The following is a 27997-nucleotide window of genomic DNA, read 5'->3' as shown; positions in this document are numbered from 1 at the left end:
AGATTTAAAGATATAAAAGGACTTTATTCAAATATCAGCAGGCAAATATAGTTGAGGCTCGACGCCACAGAACAAAATATATTTGATAGTTTTCCTTTAACAAAGGTGACGAGTCAAAGAAGACACCCGGCGGAGTCTCCTCCACTACACTGATTCAGTATCAGAATATATAAAAGTCGACTCCACTGGAGTCAAACGTCAAACTTTTACATTGTAAACACGCAGCAGCTCCAGAGTGGAGAAACTAAAGCAACAAAGCATTAAGTGAGTATAGAAATATCCCATACAGGCTCCATGATGGTGAACATCCATCGGGGTGATCCAGAGTTTCATGGAGCTTCTACCACGGCCTCCACACGGCTCTGTCGGGGCTGGGCAGCTGCTTCACCGCAGCCTGGATGTGGCTGTGGGAGGAGAGGGCCAGTGTGGGGCCGGCGTCCTGGCCGGCTCTGTGGGCAGCATGGAGGTACCGGAGGTGCGGCAGCGTCACTTCCTTCAGGGAGCTGGCGGACAGGAAGTGCAGCGTCTCCTTCCAGCAGTGGGAGTAGCCGTCGCTGTGAGCCGTGCGAGCGGCCGGGCTCTGAGGCCGCAGCTGCTGCTTCAGGAACACCACCGTCATCTCCAGGACGTCGGCCTTCTCCAGCTTGGCGTTGGGATCCTGTTTGTGGAACTCCTTCTCCAGCAGGACCTTGAGCTGCTCGATGCAGCTGTTGATGCGATCTCTGCGCATCTTCTCCACAGCTGGTTTCCTCAGCTGGTGAACACAACAGGAAGCTCAGTCAGGAACACATTCAGTACATTCAGGCCACAGAGAAAAGGAGCTGAGCGGTTCACAAGTGTCATAAGACTGAATGAGAAGCAGGACTTACTTTGTGTCTGTCTTTGGTGGAGAGCATTGAGACGGGAGAGTCTCTGGTGTTGGCTGGAGCCATTGTGCTGGAGTGCAGAGCTTCTGTGGGAGAGCAGAGTGAGCTGTGAGGTGACTGAGGATCCCTCGCCTCTATTTATAGGCCCACATTAGCATTACAAAGCCATGAGTCCCAGGCAGGATTAGCTTTCCCACACTCTGAGGCCAGTGGGCGAGGCACACACAACAATAGGAGAGAGGCATCAATTATCTCATGGTTAACTGGCCTCATGGCCGGAGCGCTGCTGCAGATGTGTGAAGGTACAGAGCGACACACTTTTATTACCTGGGAACCTTCCTGCTGTCTGATGGGATCAGGCTGCTGCAGATTTGCAGCGGCTCAGACAGAAGCCTGATAAGGGCCACTAAAGACATAAAGATAAGACACATGCTGGATTCACAGCACACTGACAACAGGTCAGTTTACATGCTCTGTACAAGTTGCTCTGTATGTTTTCACAAAAGTATTTGTCTCAGTGTTGTGGTGAATAACAGTCAAAATATACAAAGTTAGAGAAAATACCACAAAATTCAAGGATTCATGTAAATAACGAAATTTACTAAATATATATACAAATTTATTTACATATATGTAAAAATACATATGTTAAAGTGAAAAGAGCTGTACAGCATTCAATAAAGAAAGGAATAATGTGCAAATGTTCATAGTAAAAAAAATATGTGCAAACTGCAAATAACATTAATCCAAAAAATGTGCGTTAAGGTAATGAGTCAAGTTGCAAATAATAAAGACTTCAGTGTCTTAGATTCTGTACAGGATGTCTTATAACAGTATTATATTATATTCTTGGTTTATTTTATTTAAGACATTTATTTGAGCACCAGAGATGTCTCTAACATGGACAATAAGTTACAATACCTTTGTGCATTTATTACCTCCTATGTTTGATATTTGTTATTCATTTGTAGAATAGCTGACATATACATATTACTTCTCACTCTAATATTCTTGTTTTAGTGCTGCAGGTTTGACAAAACTTACAGGTTTGTTTTTAAGAAAAAGAGGTATATAAAAATATATTCTATTACAGTATATTTAACACATCAGATATATTAGGTGCACTAGAAGTTTTCATTCTTTCACTTTGACTTCATCCTTCCTTTCAAAATATTTTATTTTCCTATATTGATATTTGTTTTTAATTCACAAAATAAATATTGATTATATGATGAGTTTTCACCACTTATCAAACATCAGCAGTCGACTTGTGCTGTCATCATACAAACGTGGAGCTTATTATTCTGTCTCAGGGGAGACGGCACACTTCCACCATAAACCCCCAAACACCTCCCTACCCCCATCATGTAGTTCAAGCTACCCCCTGCACCACCCCCACCCCACATTTATTTCTGCCTGTCTGTTTTAATAAAAATCAGACTAATAACTTCTGTATTTTAGTGTAATTAGGTCACATGGTGACATCATATAATATCTTAAATATTAGCAGCAGAAACTGATATAAAACAGGCTGCATCATATTTAGTTACATTCAGCTGTTTTCTAATTGTATCTTTTCAGTATTTTTACCTTGTTTCTGTGTTTGAATGGATTGTTTATGTTTCTGTGAATTTTGAATAAAACTGAACTACAATTAAATTCAAGCACAATGTCAAAATAAATAGAGAATAACAGAATTTCTTAATATAATAAAATAAATGACTCATATGTCTCTTTCTCTCTCTCTCTCTCTCTGTCTGTTAATTTTTTCAATTAAATTCAAATAGCTTTATTTGTTATTTTCATGGCTGTTTCCCCGTAGTAGAAATCTCTTACTGAAGAGAACTTCTCATGGAGGAGGAGGAAGAGCATCTCTGTCTCTGCCTGTCGAGCAGTGACCACATACACGCTCCTCTCTGGGCAGCCATGTCTGTCTGTATCTTCCTGTTTCTGCTGCCAGTTGGTGCTCACTGAGCCTGTATTTGGTCAGGATCAGTCTCTGTTTTGTATCTCACTGAGCCTGTATTTGGCAGGATCTGTAGCCTGTTTTGGTCAGGATCAGTCTCTGTTTTGTATCTCACTGAGCCTGTATTTGGTCAGGATCAGTCTCTGTTTGGTATCTCACTGAGCCTGTATTTGGTCAGGATCAGTCTCTGTTTTGTATCTCACTGAGCCTGTATTTGGTCAGGATCAGTCTCTGTTTGGATATACTCAGTCAATTTATATTCTCTGTTTAGAGTCAAATAACACTTTAGTCTACTTTGGCTTTTTGTTTCATGTCTCCAATGTTCTAAATATAGATCTTTTGACTGATTCATAATTAGTTTTATTCTGCTGTGTTGTTTTGAATCAGTGCTGATGGGAGCCTGGTTGGTTAGCTTCATCATCAGCTGACTGAGGGGACAGTTTTCAGGGTCCAGCTCTTGGGCTTTTAGTGCTTTGAATGGAAGTATTTCTTTTGGACTTGAATTTAGATGTGTCCAAAATGTTATTGCCCGTTTTTTAATGTTCAACAGTAATGGAAAACGTCCCAGTTCTGCTCAGCAGGCGATATTTGGTGTTTTCCTTTGAACGTCCTGTCCAGTCCTTCAAAATGATTCAGTGTGGAGGGCCTCTATTGGGTGTCCCATGAGTCATGCTCCAATCTACTAAGCGGGCCCCAGATCTCACTTCCATATAAAGCTATTGGTAAAATGACATTGTCAAATATTTTTGTCCAGATTCTGATTGCACTGTTAATGTTTTTAATGCATACATTGCCCTGCATGCTTTTTCTTTGAGTGTATTTTTTACGGTCAGACCAAGGTAAGTACAATTTCTCTCTCTCTCTCTTCTCTTCCTTTGTGGTTTGTTTTTGATACGTGCTGGGACCTGCACTCAGGACGGCCCACCGGGGGACACGTGGATCTGTCAGGCTGCTCGGTGTGACGCTATGAGTCTTTGAAGTTGTTGAAGTGAGCAGGAGCGTCTGCTGCTTCCCCTCCTCTCACCTCATCCCACCATCAAAGTAACCACAGCAGCAAAACATGTCCTCCTCAGCCTTTAACCTGTCTTTATTATTATACTATTATTTATTGGAAGCTTACTGGCAGATACAGGTAGGCTGATCGGTCTACAGGCAGGCAGACAGCAAACAGGTAACAGGCAGGCAGGCAGGCTAGCAGACTGAGGTGAAGGCTGGAGGCTAGCAGGCTGGGGGTCAGGGGTGTTAATACAGTTCTTAACCCACCCAGGCAATTAACTCCACAGCCAAGGCCTGGAGAACACCTCCCTGCAAGCCGTGGTAAAAGCAACCTGCCTAGAGTCCTCACAGATGGCACTCCTCCAAGTGCCCTTAATACATATTAAATCATAAAGTAGCTCACAGAGTTCATCAGAATTGTCTGTTGGGTCCATGTCTAGTCAGTTTGTACTGTTACGGGTTGGCAAGCACGGAACAGGGAAAGGACCCAAATGCTGGGTGGTGCAGTTCAATGATTGATTAGTCGCTTACTGGCAGGTACAGGTAGGCAGACCGGTAGACAGGAAGGCAGGTACACAAGTTGGCAGGCAAGTAGACGGGCAGCAAACAGGCAACAGGCAGGCAGGCAGATACTGGTCCAAATAGCAGGAAACAAAAGCAAGAGCCAACATAGCAACAGGGACGAACTGACAAAGAACAAAGAAATCACACAGACTATATACACTCAGGTGAGGGGAGATAACAAGACACAGATGAAACTAATCAGGGCAGCGCAGACAATTAAAACTGGACGGAAACGACACAAAGGCAGGATGTAAAGTACAAAACACAAGTGGAGTGGTGAGTATTACAAAATAAAACAGGAAATGACTAAACTCAAGACCCAAAACCATGACATCTTTAAATCGTGTTTAACCTGTGTTTAATCTGTTTAACCTGTGTTTAATGTTTAACCTGTTTTAGTTACACTTAAATCAGTCTGGCACTGAAGAAATAATGACCCTTGAGAGAAATTATCTTTACAACAAGGAAGTCCTTTACTGTCTCATCTTTGATTGATGTTTTATACAATATTAACTGTAAATAAAAATATAGATCAGATTCATGTTCCACCCCGAGCCTATAAACGTGATACACAAAGATGCAGCAACATACAGATGTTTGCATCTGACTGCCAGCTTGACAGAAGGCGCTTCTTATTCATTAACTGATGATTTATTAAGTGTTAATTAATTTTAATTCATGTAGCCTACTGGTAACTTAACATGTGATTCTGATTTGATCTTTTCAATTAAATTTTATTTATATAGTGCCAATTCATAACAGAATCTCATTGATCTGATCTCATTGCACTTGTCCTATAGAGCAGATCAAGTTTGTATGTTTAACTTAATATTAATGTTAGGCTAATTATTTATCACAATTTGCACAGTTGAAACTTACAATGCTGAACCTCTTGTTACCTGCAGATTTGTATTAGTTCTGTACCTTTATTATAAAGTGACTGAGCTCTACAGTGAAGTGTCTGAGTTTCGGTTCAGCCACTTATTAATATTTGTAGTTGTTCCCTGATTGATGCTTTCTGTGAAGCTGGACCTCCCTGTCTGTGAACATCAGTGACTCACACTTTCTGCAGTAGGTGGGTTGTGCGACAGCACGTGACCGCCGCGGCACACTTCTGTGTGAACACAGAGAGGAGGAGGAGGAGGAGGGGGAGGTGTTGCAGTCTGGACTTTATGACAGGCTGCGGACTGTGGGAAAGTCTCAGGTGTTAGAAGTCCACGCACCCGGAGCCCCTTCCGGACTTATAAATACCGCTGGAACATGTGGACCAGAGGACACTGGTTTCACTGGGACTCGTGTGAGGGACTGTGATAAAGACTCCAAGCCATGGCTCCTGTGACTCAAACCAGACCCGAAGACAAACCTGCGTCTGTGTCCGCCAACGGCTCCAACAAGGTGAGACACCAAGACTGTTCAGAAGTAAATTAAACACATTTAAACTTTGAAACATCTTCTATAAATCTCAGTGTCTAATGTGTCTTCTTCTTCCTCAGCTGCGTAACGTCATCGCGGAGAAGGTGAGGAGTGATCGCATCAACCACAGCATCGAGCAGCTCAGAGCACATCTGAACCAGGGAGCCGAGCAGCGATCCGCCTCCCTCCAAGCTCAATTAGACTTAATTCATCTCCAGTGGGAAACTAATTTTCCACCAAATCAACTCAAACAAACAATATAGACTTTGCCGTCACAGTACACACAAAACAACACCATACAAATGCATTTGAGACATGATTAACTGCTGAAAGGTGCTATGGATCTGGACCACAAGTGTTCATTAAAAACTCTGAGCGCTGCTGAACAGTGACCTCAAGTGAGTCTGGGGTAAGGCCAATCACTGAGCCAACCTTTCTGATCATCTGAATGATGCTGTGAAGCATAAAAAGTAGTGCAACGTCTACTTCCTCACCCTTCCTGTCTGCAAATTGCAAAGGATCGACTGAGACCTGTGACCCAGGACAACCCTTTCAGAACATTTCATTATGTGCAATGACTACATTTATATTCATATGACCTATAATCATAACCATCATCCGTCTAGCAAGTAAGTTAAGATGAAATTGGTTATTAAGCTCAGGTGAAGGTGGTTGAACCAAACGTTAGAAATGCTAGGCCTATAAATCTGCTGTTATTGGTGCACTAACCTGATTTTCATAACTTGCAGGAGGTTTTAAAGCTCAAAGCTGAGAAAAGTCTCACTCGTCCATCAACATTATTCAGTTTTAAATATTCTGATACTCTGATACACTGATACTCTGATACTGACCATCACAAACTGACCATTGGTCAGAGATGTAGGGAGGGGGCAGCGCATGCCTCACCTTAATTTAACTAACCTTAATTTAAAGCATTTTATAATCAGTCCTGTAATAAACAGGCAGCCAGTGCAGGGATGCGAAAACAGGGTGATATGGTCAGTTAAAAATGTACATGAATATGTACTGAGAGGGAATGAGATGCAGGTGAGCAGGTGGGTGGGAAGGCCAGGCAACTGAGCAGATGAAGGAAGTGGGAACAGCTGTGAAGATGGGCGGGGCAGTCAGGTGATGGAGAAAGGAGGGAAAGTCTGAGGGCACTTAGTGGATGAATGGAAAATGGCAATAAAGGGGTCTGAAACAGAAGTGTGGCTGGGGGGGCAGAGAGACAGACTGTGACGTCTCTTTCATATCAATATAATTTGGTGGAACTGCTACAAACTTATAGACAGGAGCGATGAGGAGACACACACAGTTTTAATAACGTGTTTTATAAACTCATGTTCTTTTGTGAAGTGGCTTTTTAGTCTCACCTACAGTATGTACCGTTCTTTGCAGTTTTCCTCACTGCATTGAATTGAGTAAACTACATTGCTCTGTTTCTGTGTGGGCATCTTGTCCTTAGGATGAACGAGTTTCTGTCTTAAAGTGTTGCCGGGTTTAAAGAAAACAGGAACATCGTGCTGTCTGAAAAGCTACAAACCGCACATTTGAAGACAGCGAGGTGAAGATTCTAAGTAGATAGAAGAGTTGGTTTGAAAGAGGAGTCAAGGAAGCCATTTTTGTGAAAAAAGAAAACCCCTCTTTAAACAGAAATGGTGGTCTGAGATTCAACTTGCCAATGGTTTACCACAGTGTATTAACACCATGGTCAAGCCAATCATATGCTAATCAGGTGCTTAACAGTGATGAGGGAGGTGCAGCCAGAAAACAATAGGCCTGATTACTGATTACTGGGCCATCATGGAATCAATCAGGTCAGTTTCAGGTTAAACTAGGCAGGGTAAACAGCAGACACTCAGGAAGACTCCTCCCTGAGGGCGGGGCTTAAGCAACACACATTAGCTTAAATTTCTGAGTTCTCAGACCATTTTCACAATTGAGAATGACTTCCGGATGGGAGCCGAAACGTCTTGATTCTGAAAACAGTGTCCAGATGACTACGACTGAAACCTTTTCTACGATAGAACACTCCTGGACGAATGAGGGACTATACCGTCTTATACTGTATATATATATATACAGTGGTGTGAAAAAGTGTTTGCCTCCTTCCTGATTTCTTTTTTTTTTTTTGCATGTTTGTCACACTTAAATGTTTCAGATCATCAAACAAATTTAAATATTAGTCAAAGATAACATAAGTAAACACAAAATGCAGTTTTTAAATGAAGGTTGTTATTATTAAGGGAAAACTAAATCCAAACCTACATGGCCCTGTGTGAAAAAGTGATTTCTATTTCTGCCTCCAGAGCTGCAGAGTCTGGATCTGTGGTTGTGGGCCACCTGCTGCCCCTGTGTTCCTGCTCGACAACTGCTACAGTTGTTGTTGTTATTAGTCTTATTATGATTAACACTACCATCACATTATTATTGTTTTAAAATCCTATATGGGATTTGCATTTTGCTACTGTATTCTCTCCCCCCTGAGTCTGGTTCTGTCCAAGGTTTCTGCCTCTTAAAGGAAGTCTTTCCTTGCCACTGTCACCAAGTGTATATATTATATTATAAAGAGTTCGGTCTAGACCTGCTCTATAGGAAAAGTGCAATGAGGTAAATTCTGTTGTGAATTGCAGCTATATAAATAAAATTGAATTGAATAATTACTTCACAGTTTTTTTCCAGGACTTTATAATAATTTTAAAAAGTTGCAGGACCCGTAAAATAAAGCATTCTCTCAAGATTAATGAAATAAACTGAAATAAACGAACATATATCTCTGGTACACAAATAAACCACAGAGGTTCTACTGTGTAGTTTCTTTCTGTTGCTCTGGTCTGAGGGTAGTTCTGGACCCAGATGCTGTGACGCAGCCTGAGAGCCGCCCAGAGGCATTGTGGGAACAGACACACTTCTTTTGTGTGTGGGATGAAGAAGTGTGGGAAGCCGTGTGTCGCTGTGGCTCCACAGACAGAGAGGAGGGTGTGTGAGTGGGGCACGCTCAGCCTTGTGCTGGGAGCTGTGGGAGCTCAGAGGAGGGACACTGGGAAACAGACAGCAAACACACCCACAGACTGATGGAGGGAGATAAGGACGAGTGTAAACACACACACACACCCCCTTTAAATGTAACATCTGAAACACAACTCCGATTGTACTGAAGAGTCTGAGACATAAAACTATTAATTTAAAGGAGAATAAAAACTGGACGTTATTGATAGGTTTTTGTAAAAATCAGTGGTGGAAATTACATTTACTCAAGTACTGTACTGTACAGTTTGATGTACTTGTACTTCACTTATACCTACATTACAATTGTACTCTACTACATCTCAGACAGAAATATTGTACTTTTTAGTACATTTAACATTTAGATGCTGCTTAAATGTTAATGCAGAGGTGATAATAATCCAATATAATTAATAAAATGTGATATATGAAAACACTGTTCTGATAATGAGTGCTTTTAATAGTTTTAATAAGTGCATCTTGCTGATAAAACATTTGTACTTAAGGCTGACCCGTGGGTGCACAAGAAGAACAGCACCAGAAGGTGCAGCAGCACCTCCTGACTTCCCCAGCAGTCTCATGGCAAGGATGAGAAAGTTCAGTGGGGGGCATACTTGGTTCTGGGTGGGCTGGGTTTTCAGGGAGAGCACTGCACCTTTAGCAAAGAGTTACATATAAGACACGTACAGCTTGTGTTCTGAGTTGTTCCTGACATGTTCCAGCTGTTCAGCTGAGCAGACAGCTAAACAGGAAGCTGGTTGGCCGCTTTGTTCTGCGTGAAGCTCTCACTGCTGCAGTTCAGTGTAAGTCTGGGATTTAACTCAACGGCGGCTTTGGCAGCAGCCGAGAATTACTCCCCATTTACATACCAGCTAAGCTATGCTAACCGATTAGCTGCAGCTGCTACATTAAAACATCTGACAAATGTGTTTTAAATATCAGCAAAGTATCAGCAAAGTATCCCGCAAACATTGCAAAATATTAACATCAGTGTGATAGGAGGAAAACATTTTCGAAAATACCCCAAAATAGTATAGAAATATTTGATATTAGAAAATAACTGAAAACCGTTAGTAAAGTATCAGAATAATATAACCAGAACATATTAGTGAAATATAACTTTGACTTGGCTTTTATTGAGTTTGACTCATTTATTTTTATTTCTTGCACTTTGCCCACTTTCATCAGCTGTTTTATCTTTGTGTAACTTGTTTCTGAAAGTAAATGAAGTTAATATTAATATTTTATTAGTGGTAGAACAGGTGATAGCAGTGATGCCATCGTTGTCATGTTTTTCATTTTTCTTTAACACGATTTTAATAAAGTAAAGAATCACAGAAATAACTGAAAATGAATTTGTGTTTTCTTGCTGCTCTTTCCATGAAAGTCATGTTGACATAATGACGCGTTCTCAAAGCAGTGTGATGGATCATATTCATCATATTTATCATCTGTTCCCTTTAAGATGAAGCAGTGGCCTGACAGAGCTCCAACCCCCACCAGACTCATCTGAGACAAACCAGGAAACAGTCAGTTCCTGTTCGGTTCTCAGTGAGAAGAGACGCAGCGACAGACAGACGGTAAGATTTACCTTCATTACAAAGCTGTGACTTCAGCTGAGGGAGGACAGTTACAGGGGGGAGTACTGAAGAACTGAAGCACTGAAGTAGAGAAATACTTCAACTGCAACCTGCTGCTGACTGAAAAACACTCAGAGACTCAAAGTGAAAGTAACTGAGTAACTGAACTTTCTACAGCAGGGAGGGGAACACAACTGACTTCCTGTTGTAACGTGCTGTCTGCTGTGTTTCAGCTTCACTCAGAGACAAAATGGCTTCCAGATCAGAGGAGGATTTCTGCTGTCCGGTCTGTCATGAGGTCTTTAGAGATCCTGTTGTTCTGTCATGTAGCCACAGCTTCTGTAAAGACTGTCTGCAGAGCTGGTGGAGAGAGAAACCAGCACACGAGTGTCCAGTTTGTAAGAGAAGGTCTTCAAGGTCAGAACCACCTTTAAACCGGGCGTTAAAGAACCTGTGTGAGGCCTTCTTACAGGACAGAGATCAGAGAGCTTCAGAGGCTCTCTGCAGTCTGCACTCTGAGAAACTCAAACTCTTCTGTCTGGACCATCAGCAGCCAGTGTGTGTCATCTGCAGAGATTCAGAAAAACACAGCGACCACAGATTCAGACCCATCGATGAAGCTGCACGACAACACAAGAAGAAACTTCAGGAAACTCTGGAGCCCTTAAAGAAGAAGTTACAGGTTTCTGAACAAGTTAAAGTGAAGTTTGGTCAAACAGCAGAACACCTGAAGGTCCAGGCCCGACACACAGAGAGGCAGATTAAGGAGCAGTTTAAGAAGCTTCACCAGTTTCTAGAGGAGGAAGAGGAGGCCAGGATGGCTGCACTGAGGGAGGAAGAGGAGCAGAAGAGTCAGATGCTGAAGGAGAAGATGGAGGCTCTGAGCAGAGAGATAGCAGCTCTTTCAGACACAGTCAGAGCCACAGAGGAGCAGCTGAGAGCTGAAGACGTCTCATTCCTGCTCAACTACAAGGCTGCAGTGGAAAGAGTCCAGCAGCGCCCCCTGCTGGAGGATCCACAGCTGCCCTCAGGAGCTCTGATAGACCAGGCCAAACACCTGGGCAACCTGACCTTCAACATCTGGAACAAGATGAAGGACATGGTCTCCTACACTCCTGTGATCCTGGACCCAAACACTGCTGATCCAGAACTCATCCTGTCTGGAGATCTGACCAGTGTGAGAGAAGGAGGGAGACAGCAGCTTCCTGACAATCCAGAGAGGTTTGATGATTACTGGTCTGTCCTGGGCTCTGAGGGCTTCAACTCAGGGACTCACAGCTGGGAGGTCGAGGTTGGAGACAGTACAGGCTGGTTACTGGGTGTGTTAGCAGAGTCTGCCCACAGGAAGGGAGACATAGGGTCTGGATTCTGGGGAATATGGTTCTATGGAGGTAAATACTCAGCATGGTCACCATCAGCTCGACCCACTGATTTCCGAGTGCAGAAGAAGCTCCAGAGGATCAGAGTGAATCTGGACTGGAACAGAGGAACGCTGTCGTTCTCTGATCCTGATACTAACACACACATACACACCTTCACACACACTTTCACTCAGAGGATGTTTCCATACATTCACACTGTGGATGAACTGCAGATATCAGCTGTGAAGGTCTATGTGACAGTGGAACAGAGCAGTGAGAGATAAAGAGGATGATTATATTTATGATGATGTTTATTTCTTAAAGGGAAAAGTCTCTGAATTGAACCTGTGAAGCTGCACCTGTCCTCCTGCTGCCTCATTATTCCAAACGTATGTTGATCTTTGTTTCACTTCCTGTTTTTCATTGGTTTCATTTCTTTTTCTTCCGTATTTAGTTCGACACTTTTAGATCCAAATAAAGAAACAACAATCAGTTTGTCAATAGCTGCATGTTTGAGCAGCCAATCATTGTTCAGATCCAAATATCTGGTTATTATTAATATTAACATCATTATTATTATAATAAAGCAGTTTGTAAATGCAGGTTCAACAATCTGTGTATAAATGTAACAACATCCAAATGTGGTTTTGATGAACATATATTTATAGATTTCTATGACATTTATTTAAAACAATATTTGTGTCCATCAGAAATACTTTTGTGAACCTTCTTTTTTTACGTTTATATATAAATCACAAAATACATTTGTGAATCCTTCTGTTCAACGATCAATATCGAGACTCATCTGACTCTGTACATTAAATCAACTAAATGTGCACACGTGACTTATCTGCAGGCAAACTCACAGTTCAACATATTTAAACTATAATGTTTCCAGTAAATAATAAATGAATATTTACTTGGTTAAAATAGAGCTTTTCTTTAAGGAAAGTCTTCTGGAAATCAACATCTAACTATCAACACAACCAACTGACATAAAAGAAGACTTTCTCTATAATTAATACCAAATTACACAGTCCTGTCCAAGAAACCCCCTTGGAAATTATTAGGAAACTAATAAATAAATAATACTAGTTATAATAATAGTAGTAATAGTACAGCGCTGTGTCTATAGTACAGAGACGCAAACAGAGGAGGACCAAGAGAACCTTTGTCTTCTACGACAGTAAACTGAATATATTTGGGTTTTGGACATTTGAAGATGTCACACTGAACTTTGACTCAATTTGAACTATTTTCTGATATTTTATGACCGAACTATGAATCGATAATGAAAATGAAGGTTTAGTTACAGCCCTGAACAGACAGTGTTGAGGCTTCGCGCACGTTATCATCATCTTGCTAAGCAACACAGAGGTCGATGGACACGAACTCCAGCAGCGTCTGAATCAAACCAGCAAATTCAAATATTCACAGATAACTTCTGAAAAGTATTTATACACGTGTATATTTGATTCAGAACGAAGAGTCACGGCACAGTCCCCTGTATCTCCAGGTTTGTCCCCACAAACACAGACAGAAGGACCAAGATGCACCTGGCACAGTTACACACATGCGACTCGACGCTGCCACCTAGTGACCAAAGTCTGAAAGAGGAAGTGAAACCAAAGGAAGTTAAGTTAAAGGAAGTTAAACAACTTTGAGAGTTATTCTAAACCTAAGTGGAAAATATATATTAATACATTTACAACCCAGCTTCACTATTTTATAATAATTCAAATAAATTAATGATGCTTCTGATCCGTGTTGAGTCATTAATAACATATCGTACCTGCAGGTGAACAATAGTGACTTTTTCCTGATTTTAATCATGTTCAGGAACTAATAGGAAACATAAGAAACATTATTTTTATAACTATGATCCTGTAACATTCAGTTCCTTACGGAGGTGTAGATATTATTAGTTTAATAGACTTTGACTTCTGCTTGTCCTGATCTCGATTTATGGTCCAATATAACTTTTAAATATTAATCAATATTAAAATTATGACTTAATAATTATATTTCATTACTCTGTCTTTAAATGTTAAAACAAATTAATACACTTTTAATTGAATTTGTAAAACTATTTTGTATTGGTATTTATTTGTTGTTGATAGTCCAGTTATGTTGGGACAGTACGCGTCTCTCTTTCATATTTCATCTCAGAATTCATTCTTCTCCTGCTTCAATGTTTCAAAATAAGCTACAGAAGCAGCCGACACCGAGAACAACAATATTAATATTATAATTATTCGTGCTATATAGCTGAGAGCGGATGTCTTGTAACATAAAGCAGGAATTAAAACCTAACTTCAGTAGCAATAAGAGCAGACATGTTGAATTCTTCAAGTCTCTGCATGTTTCATCTTTGATGTTACACCAAAACAACAGCGTGAACACACTCCTGCATGTGCATGCCCTTATTAACACACACACACACACACACACACACACACAGCAGCTTCCTCCTGCAGGAACACACACAGACGGTGAGATTAAAACACTGAGGACACAACACACTTTACTTTAAAGGACGAGTTCACAGCGTTTCAAGTGTTAAAGCAACAGTCAGGCGTCCAGATGAACTCTGAATCGTTCCTCCTGTTGCCACTTAACAGATCAGAACACATCGACCCGGCTGCTCGCCAGATTGGTTCACGTACCAGTCAGACAGCAGACTCTGTGCTTGTTAGCTTGTTAGCCTGTTAGCTTGTTAGCTTGTGGAAATGGAGAGAGGCGGAGAGAGAGAAGGGGGGGGGGGAAGCACAATGCAAATTCCACCTAGATATGATTCCTGCAGACTTTATTGAGACTCACTGCTGCAGTTTGGTTGATAGTTAGAAACTTTCAGTGTAGTGTAATGCAGAGCTCTGATTGGACAGTTTTCTGATGAGGAAGTAGTTCACTTCCTGTTTGTTTGTTGTAGTTTGTTGTAGTACAGAAAATATGTTTTCAGTCTTTTTTTAAACGTGTTATAAGTTGTTGAAGGTGTTTTATCGTCCCATCAGACAGAACTGATCCTCCCTCCTCTGGCGGAGCCGACAGCCAACAGCTCTGTGTTTCTGTTTCTGTGGACATTAAAACATTCTCTCTACAAATCTCTGTAGCGCCCTCGATACCTGCACATCATACCTACCTACGTGTTTCTATCAATAGTGTCTGGTGTGTGTGTGTGTGTGTGTGTGTGTGTGTGTGTGTGTCAGTCTACAGGTGCTGACTGATGACGTCACCTTTCAAAGTTAAAAACCGAACATGTGACCTGTTCCTGGTTTCAGCTCTTGAAGACAGAGTGACACATCTCTACAGTCTGACAACACCTCACAAGTGTTGTTGTTGAGTGAGTGTGTGTGTGTGTGTGTGTGTGTGTGTGTGTGAGTGTGAACTTGTACATCTATCTTTGTGAGAACCAGTTTTAGACTGGAGGACATTTTGGCCGGTCCTCACTTTCGGACAGACCTTCAAAGGGATGTTTGTGTGGTAGTTTTGGGATTATCACTTCCTGTTTTATTTTGGTAGTATTCTTCTTCCCTTGTGTGTCTTGTGTTTTTACTTCCTGTCTGTGTTTTCCCTCCAGTTTTGATTGTTGGCCCTCCCTTGATTGTTTGCACCTGTGTCTCATTGTCTCACCTCCCCGAGTTTATTTAGTCTTGGTCTTTTCTTTGTTCTGTGTTGGATCATTGTTGTACACATGGTGTTGGTCCTGCCAAGCGTATCTAGTGAGTTTGTATTGGATTCTTTGTTCTCCTGTGGACCTTGTTTGGATTTCTGATTCTGGATTCTTGGATTTTGGATTTTGCCTGCTCCCTTGTGTACTGTTTTTCTTCATTGGACTCACGCCACTGCTTTCACCCATGCTATCCGGTACTCATCTGCCTTTTGTCTGCTCATTACCTGTCTGCTTTCTGTTCTGATCGTACTTGCCTGCATACCACCCCACAATAAACATGGTAGTCATCCAGCTACTTTTCCCTGAGACTGCTTCCTCGTCATCTGCTTTTGGGTCCACTTACCTCCATACAGCACGCCTTATGACAGTTTGAGGGTTCAGACTTGGTTTTAAGGTTCAGGTTAGAATTAGGTTTAGGCTGGGGTTAGGTAGTGATGGTTAAGGTTAGGAGAGCTGATTGAAAGTCTCAAGTCATCTTCATACAACATCAAAACTTGATTATTTGAGTGACTGCACCAGTTTCAACACGTCAACACGTCACTGAAAACTCAACTTTAACTGCTTTTAATGTTTGATTTGATATTTGGAGACCAAACAATATGATTGAATATGAATATGAAACGATGGGTGATGTTTAAGCTGCGTCTTCTGTCATTGGTCGTGTGCAGTAGGTGTATAGCGTTCATGGTGAGGCTTAAGCAGAGCTGGGCTGTGATGATGAAGAGTGACAGAGTGACCTGATGAAGTCTGACATGAGCAGCTGGTGTTAGTAAAGTGTGAAAGTTATGTTATTAATCCAGAAATATTTACAAATGTGAGTGGAGTTATGTAACTGCATCTCAATCAGTGTGTGCATAATCAGATTTATAAATGTGTAGACAAATCTGTAAATACGTACGTACATATTAATGGCTGAAAAGTATTTTGCTCCAAGAGCTGGAAATACAGACAAGTCACCAGTTACAACTCTTTTTACAAGTGACTTTTGCTACACTTCTGCTGTGGCAGAGATCTGCAAATGTGCGTGGAGATTTGTCTGTGTGCTTCAGTAGCTATAGAGCCTAGAGTGCCACAGAGAGCCACTAGCTACCACAGAGTGCCACTAGCTGCCACTAGCTATGTGGGTGATCTGGGTAAAATCCAGAACAGAGTTTAAAATCCTTCTCCTCACCTACAAAGCTCTTAATGGTCTGGGCACTATCGTATCTTAAAGATCTCATAATACCTTATTATCCGACTAGAACACTGCGCTCCCAGGATGCAGGGTTACTTGTGGTTCCTAGAGTCTCCAAAAGTAGACCGGGAGCCAGAGCCTTCAGGTATCAAGCTCCTCTCCTGTGGAACCAGGTCCCAGTTTGGATTTGGGAGGAAGACACTATCTCCACATTTAAGAGTAGGCTTAAGACTTTCCTCTTTGATAAAGCTTATAGTTAGGGCTGGCTCAGGTGAGTCCTGAACCATCCCTTAGTTATGCTGCTATAGGCCTAGTCTGCCGGGAGACTTCCCATGATGCACCTCTTTCCTCTCTCCTTCTCTCCCTCTCCATCTGTATGCATTTTTATCCCATTACTGCATGTTACTCGACATCTTCTCTCTCCTGTAGTTTTGTGCTTTCTCGTTTCTCTCCTCTCTCCTTCTGTCGCTTTCAGCAGGTATTTCTGCCTCCGGAGCTGCAGAGTCTGGATCTGTGGTTGTGGGCCACCTGCTGCCCCCGTGTTCCTGCAGAGTCTGGATCTGTGGTTGTGGGCCACCTGCTGCCCCCGTGTTCCTGCAGAGTCTGGATCTGTGGTTGTGGGCCACCTGCTGCCCCCGTGTTCCTGCAGAGTCTGGATCTGTGGTTGTGGGCCACCTGCTGCCCCCGTGTTCCTGCTCGACAACTGCTACTACAGTTGCTGTTATTGGCTCTATTACTAATACTGTCATTATTACTCCTATAGCTGTCATTCCTATTATTATTAATTTATTATTATTAACACTACAATTACATTTCTACTATTTTAGAAATTCTAGGTGGTATTTGCATTGTGCTTCCCTCTCCCTCTCTCTCTCTCAAAACCTAACATGGCAGCGGCGGATGGCCACCCACCATTGAGTCTGGTTCTGCTTGAGGTTTCTGCCTCTTAAAGGAAGTTTTTTCTTGCCACTGTTGCCAAATGCTTGCTCATGGTGGGATTTGTTGGGTCTCTGTAAATAATATTATAAAGAGTACGGTCTAGACCTGCTCTATAAGAAAAATGCAATAAGATAACTTCTGTTATGAATTGGCATTATATAAATACAATTGAATTGAATTGAATAGCTGCCACTAGCTACCATTGGCTGCCACTAGCTGCCACAGCCTGCCACTAGCTGCCACAGTGTGTCACTAGCTGCCACAGGCTGCCACTAGATACCACAGGCTGCCAGTAGCTGCCACAGAGTGCCACTAGCTGCCACAGCCTGCCACTAGCTGCCACAGCCTGCCACTAGCTGCCACAGAGTGCCACTAGCTGCCACAGAGTGCCAGTAGCTGCCAGAGTGCCTCTAGCTACCACAGAGTGCCAGTAGCTGCCTCTAGCTGCCACAGAGTTCCACTAGCTTCCACAGAGTGCCACAGAGTGCCACTAGCTGCCACAGAGTGCCACTAGCTGCCACAGAGTGCCACTAGCTGCCACAGAGTGCCACTAGCTACAACAGAGTGCCACTAGCTGCCACAGAGTGCCACTAGCTGCCACAGAGTGCCATTAGCTGCCACAGACAGCCAGTAGCTGCCAGAGTGCCTCTAGCTACCACAGGCTGCCAGTAGCTGCCACAGGCTGCCAGTAGCTACCACAGACTGCCAGTAGCTGCCACAGGCTGCCAGTAGCTGCCACAGAGTGCCAGTAGCTGCCACAGAGAGCCAGTAGCTGCCTCTAGCTGCCACAGAGTTCCACTAGCTTCCACAGAGTGCCACTAGCTGCTACTAGCTGCCACAGAGTGCCACTAGCTGCGAAACAGTGCCACTAGTTGCCACAGGGTGCCTCTAGCTGCCACAGAGTGCCACTAGCTGCCACAGAGTGCCACTAGCTGCCACAGAGTGCCTCTAGCTGCCACAGGCTGCCACTAGTTGCCACTAGTTGCCACAGGCTGCCACAGGCTGCCTCTAGCTGCCACAGAGTGCCGCTAGCTGCCAAAGGCTGCCACTAGTTGCCACAGGGTGCCTCTAGCTGCCACAGAGTGCCACTAGCTGCCACAGAGTGCCACTAGCTGACTCTAGCTGCCACAGAGTGCCACTAGCTGCCACAGAGTGCCACTAGCTGCCACAGGCTGCCGCTAGCTGCCACAGAGTGCCGCTAGCTGCCACAGAGTGCCTCTAGCTGCCTCTAGCTGCCACAGAGTGCCACTAGCTGCCACAGAGTGCCTCTAGCTGCCTCTAGCTGCCACAGAGTGCCACTAGCTGCCACAGAGTGCCTCTAGCTGCCTCTAGCTGCCACAGAGTGCCACTAGCTGCCACAGGCTGCCACTAGCTGCCTCTAGCTGCCACAGAGTGCCTCTAGCTGCCACAGGCTGCCACTAGCTGCCACAGAGTGCCTCTAGCTGCCACAGAGTGCCACTAGCTGTCACAGGCTGCCACTAGTTGCCACAGGCTGCCTCTAGCTGCCACAGAGAGCCACTAGCTGACTCTAGCTTCCACAGAGTGCCACTAGCTGCCACAGAGTGCCACTAGCTACAACAGAGTGCCATTAGCTGCCACAGACAGCCAGTAGCTGCCAGAGTGCCTCTAGCTACCACAGGCTGCCAGTAGCTGCCACAGAGTGCCAGTAGCTGCCACAGAGTGCCAGTAGCTGCCTCTAGCTGCCACAGAGTTCCACTAGCTTCCACAGAGTGCCACTAGCTGCTACTAGCTGCCACAGAGTGCCACTAGCTGCCACAGAGTGCCTCTAGCTGCCACAGGCTGCCACTAGTTGCCACAGGCTGCCACTAGCTGCCACAGAGTGCCACTAGTTGCCACAGGCTGCCACTAGTTGCCACAGGCTGCCTCTAGCTGCCACAGAGTGCCGCTAGCTGCCACAGAGAGCCACTAGCTGCCACAGAGTGCCTCTAGCTGCCTCTAGCTGCCACAGAGTGCCACTAGCTGCCACAGAGTGCCTCTAGCTGCCTCTAGCTGCCACAGAGTGCCACTAGCTGCCACAGAGTGCCTCTAGCTGCCTCTAGCTGCCACAGAGTGCCACTAGCTGCCTCTAGCTGCCACAGAGTGCCTCTAGCTGCCACAGGCTGCCACTAGCTGCCACAGAGTGCCTCTAGCTGCCACAGAGTGCCACTAGCTGCCACAGAGTGCCTCTAGCTGCCACAGAGTGCCACTAGCTGTCACAGGCTGCCACTAGTTGCCACAGGCTGCCTCTAGCTGCCACAGAGTGCCACTAGCTGCCACAGAGTGCCACTAGCTACAACAGAGTGCCATTAGCTGCCACAGACAGCCAGTAGCTGCCAGAGTTCCTCTAGCTACCACAGGCTGCCAGTAGCTGCCACAGAGTGCCAGTAGCTGCCACAGAGTGCCAGTAGCTGCCTCTAGCTGCCACAGAGTTCCACTAGCTTCCACAGAGTGCCACTAGCTGCTACTAGCTGCCACAGAGTGCCACTAGCTGCCACAGAGTGCCTCTAGCTGCCACAGGCTGCCACTAGTTGCCACAGGCTGCCTCTAGCTGCCACAGAGTGCCGCTAGCTGCCACAGAGAGCCGCTAGCTGCCACAGAGTGCCTCTAGCTGCCTCTAGCTGCCACAGAGTGCCACTAGCTGCCACAGAGTGCCTCTAGCTGCCTCTAGCTGCCACAGAGTGCCACTAGCTGCCACAGAGTGCCACTAGCTACAACAGAGTGCCATTAGCTGCCACAGACAGCCAGTAGCTGCCAGAGTTCCTCTAGCTACCACAGGCTGCCAGTAGCTGCCACAGAGTGCCAGTAGCTGCCACAGAGTGCCAGTAGCTGCCTCTAGCTGCCACAGAGTTCCACTAGCTTCCACAGAGTGCCACTAGCTGCTACTAGCTGCCACAGAGTGCCACTAGCTGCCACAGAGTGCCTCTAGCTGCCACAGGCTGCCACTAGTTGCCACAGGCTGCCTCTAGCTGCCACAGAGTGCCACTAGCTGCCACAGAGAGCCGCTAGCTGCCACAGAGTGCCTCTAGCTGCCTCTAGCTGCCACAGAGTGCCACTAGCTGCCACAGAGTGCCTCTAGCTGCCTCTAGCTGCCACAGAGTGCCACTAGCTGCCACAGAGTGCCTCTAGCTGCCTCTAGCTGCCACAGAGTGACTCTAGCTGCCACAGAGTGCCACTAGCTGCCACAGAGAGCCACTAGCTGACTCTAGCTGCCACAGAGTGCCACTAGCTGCCACAGAGAGCCACTAGCTGACTCTAGCTGCCACAGAGTGCCACTAGCTGCCACAGAGTGCCTCTAGCTGCCTCTAGCTGCCACAGAGTGACACTAGCTGCCACAGAGTGCCACTAGCTGCCTCTAGCTGCCACAGGGTGCCTCTAGCTGCCACAGGCTGTCACTAGCTGCCACAGAGTGCCTCTAGCTGCCACAGGCTGCCACTAGCTGCCACAGAGTGCCACTAGTTGCCACAGGCTGCCTCTAGCTGCCACAGAGAGCCACTAGCTGACTCTAGCTGCCACAGAGTGCCACTAGCTGCCACAGAGAGCCACTAGCTGACTCTAGCTGCCACAGAGTGCCACTAGCTGCCACAGAGAGCCACTAGCTGACTCTAGTTGCCACAGGCTGCCTCTAGCTGCCACAGAGTGCCACTAGCTGCCACAGAGTGCCACTAGCTGACTCTAGCTGCCACAGAGTGCCACTAGCTGCCACTAGCTGCCACAGAGTGCCACTAGCTGCCACAGAGTGCCACTAGCTGACTCTAGCTGCCACAGAGTGCCACTAGCTGCCACAGAGTGCCACTAGCTGCCACAGAGTGCCTCTAGCTGCCACAGAGTGCCACTAGCTGCCACAGAGTGCCACTAGCTGACTCTAGCTGCCACAGAGTGCCACTAGCTGACTCTAGCTGCCACAGAGTGCCACTAGCTGACTCTAGCTGCCACAGAGTGCCTCTAGCTGCCACAGGCTGCCACAGGCTGCCACTAGCTGCCACAGGCTGCCACTAGCTGCCACAGGCTGCCACTAGTTGCCACAGGCTGCCACTTGCTGACTCTAGCTGCCACAGGCTGCCACTAGCTTGCCACAGGCTGCCACAGGCTGCCACTAGCTGCCAGAGAGTGCCTCTAGCTGCCAAAGGCTGCCTCTAGCTGCCACAGAGTGCCGCTAGCTGCCACAGAGTGCCGCTAGCTGCCACAGAGTGCCGCTAGCTGTCACAGAGTGCCGCTAGCTGCCAAAGGCTGCCGCTAGCTGCCACAGGCTGCCACTAGCTGCCACAGGCTGCCACTAGCTGCCGCTAGCTGCCACTAGCTACCACTAGCTGCCATTAGCGGCGACTGGGAGGATCTTGGCTTTGCTGCTCTTGCCCACAGTTATCGGCACATATGACTGAATGAATTTTAAATTTGCTTAAAATCACTGGGTGCTACCGCTGACTGGTGGTATGTAGGCTCTATAGCTACTGAAGCACACAGACAAGTCTCCACGCAGATTTGCAGATCTCTGCCACAGCAGAAGTGTAGCAAAAGTTACTTGTAAAAAGAGTTGTAACTGGTGACTTGTCTGTATTTCCAGCTCTTGGAGCAAAATACTTTTCAGCCATTAATATGTACGTATGTATTTACAGATTTGTCTACACATTTATAAATCTTACTACACTTTCAAATCTGGATACAGATTTAGAGATTCTTTTTTTTTTTTACACATTTACAAATCTGATTACGCACACAGGTATTGAGATACAGTTACACAACTCTCCACTCACATTTGTAAATATTTCTGCTACAATAATGTCTCCATAGTCAAGCTGTTTGTGTGTGTGTGTACAACATGTGCACAACATGTGAACAACATGTCAACATATGGAAGAGAAAAAGTGTTATAAAGCAAGTGCACACAGACTGCTGTGAATATTAGCCGTTCAAACCAGATCTAAAGCTCTGAGAAAATATGTTGTCACAAATTGTAGGTTATATTTTGTGTAAATGTGATAAATAGTTTGCATTAGAAGTGAACACTGAAGTGATTGAAAAATACATAAATATAAATGAATGGTGTGACCTACCTGGTGCCTTCAGTGTGTTTTTAATTCTCGACAATCTTTGATTGAACTTGTTATTTAAGGCGTTGTGTAAATAAAATGTATTATTATTATTATTAAAAGAAAATATAAGTATGTGAAAAGTTCAGTAAATGTGTTTGAAGTTGTGATTTCTGCAAAGCCTTTTTCATAAGAAGTGTTCAGTTCAGTGCAGGTAACTCTCAGACAGCAGCTCAGGTTACAGGTGTGTGTGTGTAAACAGTCATCAGTGTGTGTTGTGTGATGAGAGGCTGACAGGAAGGGTGTGTGTCGCTGACGCCTTTCATCTGGAAATACAGGATTTAGGAAGAGGAAACTGCAAACACTCATTTTTATCTGTCGATGCTCTTTGATGTTTCACAACCGACTGTTACAACAAATAGGACTCCACACAGCAGATTTACGCTCCACACCTGATCCGATACTGAAAATACTGGATGTCAACAGGAAGCTCGTGTTGTTGTCTTTAAATACTTAAGTGCGTTTTCCTCAAAACGTTCAAACTCAACATTCAAACAAGATGAAATGTGTGTTATTCCTGTTTTATGTTCTTATGTTCCATTATTTTAATAAACTCCAAGAATATAATGTTTTATATTCAGGAGACACGATGCGGTGTGTTTGTTCCTCTCTTGTTACCTGACGTCCTGTCACACACCTGGAGGGGCGGAGCTTCAGCAAGTAAAAGCAGGTAAAGCTTCAGCATTTCATCCTGCAGCCTCAGAGGAGGAAACACAGCAGCATCTGAAGGTGAGACAAACACAACACAGCATCTCATAACACTTCATGTTTCATATGAATATATATATATATACATACATACATACACACACACACAGTGGTTTATATATTGTATAATGTGTAGTTCATGTGGATTATATTTATATTTATATATTTGTAAAAAAGCTTAATCTTACAGCTTCTCTGTTGTCACTTTAACCTGTTTAATTTCTGCTCTCAGTTTTTATTAATATTTTATTTTGATCAGCTCAAAGACCAGAGTAAAGATCAATCAGTAGTGAAGAGTACGATTTACTCACTGTACTAAAGTTTCACTTTTTGTGCTACTTTATACTTGTACTCCACTACATTTCAGAGTACTTTTTACTGCACTACATTTATTTGACAGCTTTAGTTTCTTTGAACATTCGTATTGTTACTAGAAAATATTAATCAACTAATAAATGATGATGTGTTATTATAGATTAAATTAATCAGCAGGATATAAAGTTAAAATGAGCTCCACCTTCACCAGCTGCAACATTAAAGTGATGAACACATGAATGAATCAATAATTATAATCAAGTAATATAATATATATTATTCTGCATAATGAGTACTCTTACTTTTGGTACTTTAAGTATATTTGATGCTAATACTTTTGTACTTTTACTTAAGTACAATTTTGAATGCAGGACCTTTACTTGTAACAGAGTATTTCTACACTGTGTTTCTGAGTACTTCTTCCACCTCTGTTCACTGTTCTCATTTCTAAATTAATAAATCAAATTAATTGTTTTAATTAAGAAGTTTATGACTTGGCTGGATGAACATGAACAAACATGTTGGAGAGGCAAATAAAACAAACTCAGTTTTTACCGCACTGTGTTTAAAAGATGCAAAAGTTCAGTCTTTTTATTATTATTATTATTATTATTTTAGATCATTTTTTGGGGCAATTTAGCCCTTTTTTTGACAGCCAGTAGAGAGAGACAGGAATGTATGTGGTACGCACCTAACCATTCAGTCTTGACTTGGAGTCTTGGTGACGTAGTGATGGCTTGCAGGGTTAGCTGGTGAACTGCTGGAGCTGGAGAGTTAACTGCTAACATGCTAGCCAGTGGGAACTTGCTAACGCTAGTCAGTGACAACATGTCTCTGAGCTTCTTTCTCAGTACTGGACCGTTTACATTTATTCTCAGGACTGTTCAACATTTTGTTCAGTTAGCAAGCTAGTTAGCTCGAGGGCTAACAGGACATTAAGTCTCCACAGTGTATTAGCATGATGTCCTCCTGTATCCTAACTGTGTGTAAACCATCTGTTGTGGAGCAGTTCATACTCTGACAGAGATCAGCTACGACTTTCTCAACGTTGGACTCTCTGGCTCTCCGTCCACTCAGAGCTCAGTTCTGTCAGGACTGGTTTCTATTGGTCAACAGTGCAAATCTCGCGTTCACAAAGTTGAGCTTCTCAGATGTACTTCACTTTCGCCAGTGAATCCGCTGATTTCATTGAAGTGAACTGATTTACTGTTCACTGTTTTAAATGCTGCTGTGACGTCAGTCTGATTTTTAAGTTTTGCTTTGTGCCGATGTTGTTGTTGTTGGTCATCTGCTGGTGGAAGAAGACAAGAAAAGATGGAGTTGAAATCACTTATTCAACAGCTGATTAATGAATCTGAGTAAATTGTAAGAAAAGTCTGACCTCAGCGCGGGGCACACTGCAGCCCCTCTCACTGCAGCCCCTCTCACTGCAGCCCCTCTCACTGCAGCCCTCGGCGCAGGGCACACTGCAGCCCTCGGCACGGGCACACTGCAGCCCCTCTCACTGCAGCCCCTCTCACTGCAGCCCTCGGCGAGGGGCACACTGCAGCCTTCGGCGCGAGGCACACTGCAGCCCCTCTCACTGCAGCCCTCAGCACAGGGCACACTGCAGCCCCTCTCACTGCAGCCCTCAGCACAGGGCACACTGCAGCCCCTCTCACTGCAGCCCTCAGCACAGGGCACACTGCAGCCCCTCTCACTGCAGCCCTCGGCGCGGGCACACTGCAGCCCCTCTCACTGCAGCCCTCAGCACAGGGCACACTGCAGCCCCTCTCACTGCAGCCCTCAGCACAGGGCACACTGCAGCCCCTCTCACTGCAGCCCTCGGCGCGGGGCACACTGCAGCCCCTCTCACTGCAGCCCTCGGCGCGGGGCACACTGCAGCCCTCGGCACGGGCACACTGCAGCCCCTCTCACTGCAGCCCTCAGCACAGGGCACACTGCAGCCCCTCTCACTGCAGCCCTCGGCGCGGGGCACACTGCAGCCCCTCTCACTGCAGCCCTCGGCGAGGCACACTGCAGCCCTCAGCGCGGGGCACACTGCAGCCCTCGGCACGGGCACACTGCAGCCCTCGGCACGGGCACACTGCAGCCCTCGGCGGGGCACACTGCAGCCCTCGGCGCGGGGCACACTGCTGCCCTCGGCGCGGGGCGCACTGCAGCCCCTCTCACTGCAGCCCTCAGCGCAGGGCACACTGCTGCCCTCGGCGAGGGGCACACTGCAGCCCTCGGCGCGGGGCACACTGCAGCCCTCGGCGAGGGGCACACTGCAGCCCTCGGCACGGGGCACACTGCAGCCCCTCTCACTGAGGTTTGTTTGTGCTGCTGATGAGGAGCTTATTACATCAGTTCAGGGTAAAACTGTGATGTGCAGCTGAACTGATGACAGGAATAATTTTATTAAGTCTAATAAAATATTATTTATTTAGCACTTTCGTCCTTTGAGAACGCACACACAGTGAGGTTCAGACCTGTGTTCAAAACTAAAACATGTCGCATAGCTCTTCTCCAGTACGCCGTGTTTTATTCACCAAACCAGGTGGTGGCACCGAAAACGTTTGGTGAATAAGAGTTTCAGTTTGATTTATGCAGCACTTTTCAACATCAAATGACAAAGTGCTTCACATGAAGCAAACAAAAAAACAAAAATATTCACATCATATTCAGTACATTCAATTGGAAAGTAACTAAGTTAATTTGTACTTGAATCTTTTTCTTTTCATGCTACTTTATACTTCTACTCCGCTTAAGTTCAGAGGGAAATAAAATACGTTTTATTCTATTTTACACCCAAAACACCTGATCAACAAATTAAATATGATGCAAGATTATAGATTAAATGACCAAACAGTACATAAAGTATTTAAAACTAGCTCCACCTGCACCAGCAACATGCTGCTCCAACACCAATGCATCAATAATAATCATCCAGTGTATGTAATAACACTCTGCATAATGTGTACTTTTACTAAATCGTACTTGAGTAAAAGTGCAGAATTATTCTCAGCTTCATGAAGTTCAAATATTGCAGTAAAAGTACAACATACTACTTTATACACAGCTAGTTTTAAGTGTCTCAGGTTGTGTCTCTGGTGTCTGTCTGTGTCTCTGCAGGTCAGCAGGACTCTGAGCGTCTGAGGATGAACCTTCACTGAGGTCTCTGGTGGTTCTACGAGGTCTGTTAATCCTTAGCAGGTATCAGTCAGTAGAGGTCACATGATGAGCTCCGCCTTCTCGCCATCATCTTACCTGAGCTTCAGTCTGTCTCACCGTGAGGACCGCAGCGTCTCTGTGTCCGGCTCCGTCCCCTTCCTCCTCTACCCTTCCAGCATGGACCCCTACAAGGACCCTCTGAGAGGCCCCGGCCCCGGGCTTCTGCCCTACCTGGCCCCCTTCCACCACCACGGACACTTCAGCGTCTACGAGTGTCCCTTCGAGCCGGCGTTCATTCAGAAACGTAACGAGCGAGAGCGTCAGAGGGTGAGGTGTGTGAACCAGGGTTACGCCAAACTGAGGGACCACCTGCCGGGTCAGAGCGCAGACAAGCGGCTCAGCAAGGTGGAGACGCTGAGAGCCGCCATCAGGTACATCAAGTACCTGCAGGGCCTGGTGGAGCTGGAGGACGGCAGACACGGCGGGGGGGAGTCTCCCGACACCTCGTCTCCTGGAGCGGACTGTGGAGGGGAGTCTGAGGGAGTCACGTGTTAAACACCTTCGACTCCAGGGGGCGCTCATGAGTTTCAATGTTTGACTTGAACTGAGGCAGAACTACATGAAGACAATTCAGCTTTTCTGCTCTACAGACACAGAAAGACGCCCGTCTGTGAACATTCACGTGTCATTAGTGCGTTAGCAGAAGGGCCATTAGCCATTAGAGCAATAATAACTGGTGCATGAGAGAGAGTGAGTGTTTCTATTAGAGTCAGTGTCTGATGAACACGACAGAACAAACTGAACTGAGAGTTCAGTCTTGATCTTGAAAATAATAATTTCACAAAAAAGGTCCACTTACCGGTTTTTCTATTTACTTCTTCCAGAGCTTTCACCAGGGAAACTTTGAAACAGTCTCTATATTTTCAATGTTTATTCATGCCGACTGCACGCACGAAGAAATGAAATACTCTACATGCAGCCATGTTTGGCAGGTATAATGTTCACCATGTTAGCTTAGCGTGTTAGCATGCTAACATTAGCTAGTTAGCAGTAAACACAGAGTGCAGCTGAGGCTGATGGGAACGCCATCAGCTCTGCAGGTGTTTGGTCAGAAACCAAAGTGTCGGACGCGTTAACATGTCGACCTGATGGTGGCGCTAGATGGAAAGTCAGAGGATCAGCAGAGTTATTACAGTTCA

General features: G+C 45.0%; 3 protein-coding genes across 3 annotated transcripts; 2 read left to right on the top strand and 1 right to left on the bottom strand.

Annotated features, from left to right (window-relative positions):
* Positions 1-3: 3 nt before the first annotated feature.
* On the bottom strand, positions 4-24848 carry LOC122886412 (transcription factor HES-5-like). Its single transcript, XM_044218588.1, has 4 exons — positions 24337-24848; positions 23241-23345; positions 870-952; positions 4-754 (listed from the first exon to the last, which is right to left on the bottom strand). The coding sequence occupies exons 1-4, from the start codon at positions 24473-24475 to the stop codon at positions 341-343; spliced, it is 741 nt and encodes a 246-aa protein (XP_044074523.1). The 5' UTR covers positions 24476-24848; the 3' UTR covers positions 4-340.
* LOC122886331 (nuclear factor 7, brain-like) lies at positions 10321-12485 on the top strand. Its single transcript, XM_044218358.1, has 2 exons — positions 10321-10391; positions 10625-12485. Exon 2 carries the CDS (start codon positions 10642-10644, stop codon positions 12034-12036), a length of 1395 nt encoding a protein of 464 aa, XP_044074293.1. The 5' UTR covers positions 10321-10391; positions 10625-10641; the 3' UTR covers positions 12037-12485.
* Positions 21491-27903, top strand: LOC122886435 (achaete-scute homolog 5-like). The gene is made up of 3 exons (XM_044218660.1): positions 21491-23079; positions 23204-23351; positions 26760-27903. The coding sequence occupies exon 3, from the start codon at positions 26862-26864 to the stop codon at positions 27351-27353; it is 492 nt and encodes a 163-aa protein (XP_044074595.1). The 5' UTR covers positions 21491-23079; positions 23204-23351; positions 26760-26861; the 3' UTR covers positions 27354-27903.
* Positions 27904-27997: the final 94 nt, after the last annotated feature.

Source organism: Siniperca chuatsi, linkage group LG2, assembly GCF_020085105.1.
Source record: "Siniperca chuatsi isolate FFG_IHB_CAS linkage group LG2, ASM2008510v1, whole genome shotgun sequence".
Taxonomy (NCBI): Eukaryota; Metazoa; Chordata; class Actinopteri; order Centrarchiformes; family Sinipercidae; genus Siniperca; species Siniperca chuatsi.
This window is presented reverse-complemented; position numbering and strand designations above follow the sequence as displayed.

What these genes read in the sequence shown, in the direction of transcription:
- LOC122886331 (XM_044218358.1), top strand. Translation starts at nt 10,642, where the DNA reads ATGGCTTCCAGATCAGAGGAGGATTTCTGCTGTCCGGTCTGTCATGAG.
- LOC122886412 (XM_044218588.1), bottom strand. Translation starts at nt 24,475, where the DNA reads ATGTTGTCACTGACTAGCGTTAGCAAGTTCCCACTGGCTAGCATGTTA. An exon ending in AGTCAAGACTGAATGGTTAG is followed by an intron (nt 23,346 to 24,336) that starts GTGCGTACCACA and finishes TCTCACCTTCAG; the next exon opens with ATGCTGCTGTGTTTCCTCCT. An exon ending in CCACCAAAGACAGACACAAA is followed by an intron (nt 755 to 869) that starts GTAAGTCCTGCT and finishes TGTGTTCACCAG; the next exon opens with CTGAGGAAACCAGCTGTGGA.
- LOC122886435 (XM_044218660.1), top strand. Translation starts at nt 26,862, where the DNA reads ATGATGAGCTCCGCCTTCTCGCCATCATCTTACCTGAGCTTCAGTCTG.